This window comes from Austrofundulus limnaeus, unplaced genomic scaffold (genome assembly GCF_001266775.1).
Source record: "Austrofundulus limnaeus strain Quisiro unplaced genomic scaffold, Austrofundulus_limnaeus-1.0 Scaffold27, whole genome shotgun sequence".
Lineage (NCBI taxonomy): Eukaryota > Metazoa > Chordata > Actinopteri > Cyprinodontiformes > Rivulidae > Austrofundulus > Austrofundulus limnaeus.
The window spans coordinates 2124593-2131237 of record NW_013952429.1 but is presented as its reverse complement, the minus strand read 5'-3'; the positions used below and the strand labels follow the sequence as shown (position 1 = coordinate 2131237).

The 6645-nt window shown below is 37.2% G+C and overlaps 1 protein-coding gene across 3 annotated transcripts in view; it reads right to left on the bottom strand.

Annotated features, from left to right (window-relative positions):
* Positions 1-3144: 3144 nt before the first annotated feature.
* The window catches only part of rhot1b (ras homolog family member T1), a 13967-nt gene continuing 10466 nt past the window's right edge, over positions 3145-6645 (bottom strand). For 2 of the 3 annotated variants that reach the window (XM_014004951.1, XM_014004953.1), the window contains 4 exons: positions 6352-6474; positions 6066-6268; positions 5436-5558; positions 3145-4167 (listed from right to left, as the gene is read on the bottom strand). In XM_014004951.1, the coding sequence (XP_013860405.1) occupies positions 4050-4167; positions 5436-5558; positions 6066-6268; positions 6352-6474 (567 nt within the window). In that variant the 3' untranslated portion in view covers positions 3145-4049. The remainder of the gene's footprint in view (positions 4168-5435; positions 5559-6065; positions 6269-6351; positions 6475-6645) is intronic. The other variant, XM_014004952.1, reaches the window with a different exon arrangement.

Here is a 6645-nt window from a genome sequence, read left to right as displayed (position 1 = left end):
GGTGAGGAGGGATCACCAGCGGTTCCTGCAGCTCGGATGTCTGCATCAGGAGCAGATTATGTGTTGAGAATAAATGGCATGTTTAGACACTTTGGGGCAAGTCAGCAGTGGTTTTACTCCTACAGGTTCCACGTTCTCATATAATTGGCTTAATATTATTAAGGTGAACCCCTTTTTACTAATTGGCCTATTAGGCCTACTGCAAACAATCAAACATTAAAAAAGGTTATCCTCAACTAAAGATGCAGTAGTTTTTCTGAAATACTCTGTTCTGAAATGCTGGTATACACATTTGAATACTTTACTCAGTAAATTAGCATAAATACACACTAATTATTCAAATTTGTCTGATATCTCTATGCCAAATGGCTCTTACATGATATATATTGTGGATTTTATTGTCTTACCTTATGAGGTTTTTTATTGGTTTTAAAAAAATATTGTAACAATGCTTCTGTTTTTATTAAAACATTGACATTTTGTCAGTTTAGAAAAATACAAAAGTAAGTCCCAAATGATCACTGGGCTTTAAAGAAGACAGCTATTGTAAAATCAGCAGGAGCTGCCTTCAGTATTCCTTCAGAACAGTTATAATTGTATGCACTCAAGTACCTCAAGGTAAACGTGAGTAAAAGTACAAGTATCTTATCAGAAAACTAATTTGGTAAAAGTCTCCTCTACTTGAGTAATAGTCTTACAGTATCTGATTTATTTGTACTGAAAAGTAAATTTCTGATATAAAACAAACTTAAATATTAAAAGCAAAAGTATTGAGTAAAAATGAGTGGTTTGATTTTCCAAAAATACATTTATTGGGAGGTGACCTCACCAAAAATAAGTTTTTTTTAAAGGTGTGCAGTGATGGATTGTGTACAAACTAATATGGTGTCAGAATGGTCTATCAGATAGTATCAGGATAGTATTTTTTAACAATAAAGAGCCAGAATGCAATAGGAGTAACGACTTTCTACTTCATACCATCTTAAAAAATGTAAGGAATAGAAAGTACAGACAATTGTGTAAAAGTATATAGAAGTAAAAAGTAGGCTGAAAATTAATTACTCAAGTTAAGCCAAACCAAGACAACCAAAATAACCAAAATGTCTACTTAAGTAATGAAATATTTGTACTTATTTACTTTACAACTCTGGTTTTATGCACTGTTTGCGTTTATTAACTAACCCCATCATTCACAAATAATCTCCTCTGATCTTAAACAATCACTGGTTCCGCTCAGCGGACCCACCATGCACACATACTTCAGCGTCTCATTTCCCGTCAGTCTCCTGTACCTCCGCTGCAACAATAACTCAAGCCCCGTTTAAAATGAACACCTACCAATTACCTGCACAGACATCAAACACCCCTAACAGTTGTGTGAAGGAGGAAGAGGAGGCATCATGTGTGGTCTGTAATGTGTAGGTTGATGAGCATCCCTCCCATCGTGCTCGCTCAAGGTTGGATGTGACTTCATTGCCATGGAAACTTCTGCCCCTTAGGTGCTTTTCCTGACTCAAACAGAGCTGTGCTGAATTAAAGCTGGATTCTTTACACACTCAAAACTACTGGGTTAAAAATAAACCATCTGCAATGGACAGAGCCACCTGATTTTAATTTAGCAGTTCAGTTTTCTACTCCATAAGCGGGTTCAAAAAACTAACCTGTTGAATTAGAGCGATAAATAATACCAGATAATTAAAAATTGGGTTGGTGCTAATAGTTGGCACAGTAGCTTCAACTGGCTAGCACCAACTAACATTATTTATCAGAATACTTCAATGAGGGGGAAATTGCACTTATTATCATTATTATCATTATTATTATTTTTATATTATTATTATTTTATGCTATTTTAGAAAACTAAACTCACTGTCCAGAACTTTTTGACCCAATATTCGGCCAAACCAACCCAAGTTTGGTCCCAGAGGCAACCAAGTTATTAAAACAACCCAGTAGTTTTTAGTGTGTATGTTATTTTAGTAAAGGAACCATGTCATTATAGTTTGAGGTGTTTTTTTAATGCTGTAAACATTTTGTGGCATGACTGCAAATTTGGCCAGATTTGAAGCACAAATCTTTAAAGATTTAAACAAAGCATGACATCGTGTTTGCACCAGTGCAACTTGGTGTTTCTTCTAATTTAAACTCTTAAAAAAGAGCGTCTATGAGTGATTGAATTTGACTCTTTCTGATAGGTTTCTCTCATCAGAGTGTCTCCTCACAGGAGCTGCTCCGAGTGCTAAATACTGATAAAGTCACGCTGAGAGGAGCCTTTCATTAACACCACCCACAGTGTTCCAGATTTAATCACATGTATTGATTTTACACTGAATGTTTCACAGATTAATATTTTATACAACTGAGCGTGCAGGTTTGACACGTTTCTGCTGCACTTTTCAGGGATAGATTCTGCGCCTCTTGCTCGCAGACTAAACTTGCAGCTGTTGTTGGCAACGAAACAGGAAAGCATCAGAGCTCATGAATAAATCTGATTTATTTGTCTCCTTTCTAAAATCTGACAYGCCTTCCAATTTAGATATTCTGTACTTTTTCCCAGACTAAATGTTTTCTTAAAAAATACAGTTTTGACATAAAAATTAGTGCAAATTTGTGGTGAACTGCTTGAACAATGGTGCATTTTTTTGTCTGTATTTTTGTCTTTCCAAATTAATTCGTAACTGTAGGTGGCTTTTTGTTTTGTTATCTGAACACATTTATGGCCTGAGTCACTTTCACAAACTATTTTATACCTTAGGTCAGCAGTTTGTTTTATTGTACAGCACTTTGTTTGGCCTTGTGTTGTTTTAAGAGCTTTATAAATTTGGTATATGTTCTAAAGGACAGGAAGCTTTTTTTTTTTAAACAATGCTGCCCCCTGGTGTTTGAAACAAACAAGTTAAAAATGTTTTGCTTTTGGATGTTCCCTTCTGCAGTGGCCGCTACAGTGAGCGAGTTTGCAGACTTGACAATTGCTTTACACCGGATGCCCTTCCTGACCCAACCTGGACTCAAACCTGCAGCTTCAGGATTACAGAACACCGAGCTTCTGCAGCCGTGCACAAGCTGAGCATGCACACACAAAACTTTGAGTTTTCCCGTTTTATTTGGGAGATAGTAAGTGATGCCAAATATTTTCTGTCAGAGTAAAAAGAATAAATTCCTTTTTATTGCATATTATAGATATTATTTATTGTAAATGTTTGAAAAGGCATGATGAAACACAGAAACCTTCTTACTGCATTATGAAAATGAACATTTGTGGCTATTTTATTGCATTTTTATTGACCATCAGAAATTTAGTCAAGTTCTTTGATGAGAGTTTGGCGCTCAAATAAGCAAAAAAAACCCATCAGAACAATGCAACTATTTCTTTACAACAGAAGGGAAAAACACTGAAGTGTGGTCAGAGTTTTGGCAGCATGCAGACACAACACGTACGTCAGATCTTAGCTCATAAACAGACGTGAGAAATAAACTGACCCGTTTGGAAAACACGAGCAGAAAAATCCTCGTGTAATATATTTTGAACTCAGCTGTGCAAACGTGACAAAAATGTGGGTCCAGGATTCTTTTTTTTTCAGTCCATGATGAGGATCCGAGTTATTGTTTGTTGAATTAAAACATCAGCAATCTGTTTCATACGAGAGCCTGTTATTTACACTATTTACACACCGCAAACGTCACCAAAAATACAGTATTATTGTTTATCCCACCAATCGTTAGGTAAACTCATGACTTCGCACCTGCTTCCCAATACTGTATATACTGTATATTTATATAAATATATTATCTTTACTTGATTACAGAAGACAGTTTAGTACAAAATTAAATATATATTTTTCAAGTGGATTAAAACAAATACAGAAGGTTTACTTCTATAAGTTAACACAAATTTTCCCTCCTAGATATAGTTTTGTTGAATAGACGCTCACTAAACCATAGAATCAAAAGAGACTTTTAAAGAAAATGATGGTTTCCTGAATGCATAAAGGAACGTTTAATGTTCCGATTGGCTAAAAGAAGGAGGGTCGGAGCTGTTTGATGAAGGTTCACCGTGTTTTCAGCAGAAGTCTGTACATGGCGATGCCCACCACAGCGAACACCGAGGCCCCGATGCTCGCTTTCAGCCAGAACGTCGAGCTCTTCAGGTCTTCTTGGGTCACATGTCTAAGAAACAGACAATACGTAAAATAAACATAAATACTGAGACCGAGTAAACGCCGGGAAGACAGAAGAAATGAAAATCACAGAAATGAGAGGCTTTAAAAGTAACTTAACGGGCTGAGAGAATGAGCCGATTCCAGATTTTTGTCTCCAGATTAAAATCTGGGACAAATCTCTGTAGTGAAGTTTTTGTTTTGTTTTACAAAGAAGAATTACAAGAACAAAGAAGATGACAGAACAGAAGGGAAGCTTTGAAATCTAAAGGCACTGAAACAAAAACCAGTTAAGCAGATGGAAAAGGACTTTTAGGATCGTGGTTATGACGAGACAGCAAGACAATAAATGAGTTATGACAAAAGTGTTAAAACACAAAAACATAAAATATGAAGTCAGAAAATCTATTATCAAATGAATGGCAGCAGGACCTAAAACATAAATAAAAAGCTGCCTTTTATTCCCACATACATCAGCTTTTATTCTGGAAAACCCAACAACAGTTTGGGACTTTTCTTTTGTAGTAATCTAAGATGACAAAATACTGATGCTTTGATTGAAATAAAATACTAAAGACAGCCAAGATCAAAGAAATGTTAAAGCTACTGCAGGTGACTCATTATGGTCTCCAAACCTGTTCCTGTCACTCCATTGCTGCGCTCATAATAAGACAGGCAGAACACTTAATCATTAAGCCATGCAATTACAGTGGCAGAAACATCTGGTTACAAACGTTCCGTAGCATTATTTTATAATTATTTTTATGCATTGCAGGTTTTTTTAAGACCCTGAAGCTGTGCTGGCTGTATTTTTTGTGTTTTTGAATTGTTTTTTTTGTGGATTTTATTGTACTAAATTTGATGATGTAAAACAGAACAAAGATGAACAACCCTGGGGACCAAAACATTCAAAGTTAAAAGAAAATCTTTAGAAAGTTTAGATTTAAATGAAAGAAAATATTAAGTCACGAAATATATTTTGACCTGTATTCCTGTATTTGACCTGTTTTTGAACACGTTTGTTTATGCTGTCCCAAATAAAACAAAATAAACTGTTAAAGGGACAATTTGGACCAGTTTTCAATCAGTTCCCCAAAATACAAAATATAAATTTACTAAAACTAAATCGAGTGCCTCTGCTTTGAACAGTCTGCTGTGATTAACTTAGAACCAGTGCAACAAAACAAAGAATGACAGGATGAAATAAAAGACATGAGAAAAAGGCAGGTGGGTTCACATCTCGGCAGAATAAAATATCTCATTTTAAAAGAGAGAGACCTTCGGAGCACGACAGCGTAGAGTTTGGCCCTGACGGTCTGCAGCAGCTCGGAGTTGAGGAAGTTCTGACACAAGCAGAACGTGCACCGGTTACAGGTGCACATGCAGCGCAGCCGGGCGTGGCTGAGGAGAGACACGGAGGACACACACACACCCACAGAAAACACACAGTGGCATTAACAAAACAAACAGGAAACTCACACACAGGACAGAGTTGGAGTTAAAAGCAGCAGAAACAGGATTAAACACTGCGCGTTTGCTCTGTGTTCAATATTTAAATAAAAAAAGAATGAAACCCGGCAGAGTCAGCTGGTAAATATCAGCCAAGAAAAGGAAAGTTTGTGTGAACAAACATGGCAAAATATAAATCTGTCCTCCCGTTTTCAGCTTTATCTCTGCTTTTCAAAGTGTATAATAGCTTCTATGTTTTATCAAATTAAAACTAAAATACAGCAATAATTAAAAAGCCCACTAATAACCCTCTACGGTGCTACACCAATCTGTGGGGTTTGGTGGAACATTCTTAATCTATCTCAACAAATCATGTTGCTTCCGAAGGTCCAAGGGAACCAACAAGGCATGAGGTCTTCTGCAGCTCACTGTACAAGAGTGAAGCGCCTGCATACGTACGGGTACATGGCCATCGTGGTCAGTTTGGTGTAGATGTCCCTGCTGGGCTCTGCTGCTGTGTTGCAGGTGAACGACTGTGGAGGAGGCATCCTGTGCCTCCTGCAGAACTCCAGAGGACTGCAGCTGTACATCTGCTTCAGCTCCGGCAGGTCTGACTTGGCGGCGATCATCATACACGGCGTCTTGCTGTCCATGAAGTATTGCTGAGGGCGAAGGACAGACTTTAAAAGCGTGACTCAAAGGCGTGCAGGTGTTTCAGTCTCTGTGACGATGACGACGGCGCTACCTTGAAGACGTTGGCGCAGTACTCAAAGGAATACGGGTTGCTGACGTCGTAAACCAGGCAGACTATGTCGCAGGCCAGATCTGCGTCCGTCAGGTAGTCAAAGTCCGGGAAGACTTCGTGAAGCTGGAGAGGAGAATCAGTTGTTTGTAAATGTAAATGATAAAAATTTATCTTCTATAAATAAAAGTCGTACTGAAAGTTCAATTTAAATAATATAGTTAGGCTCTAAAGGTAAGCTTTAATTGTTGTTTACTGTATTTATTCATGTATAATACTAGAAATTTACTTTAAAAA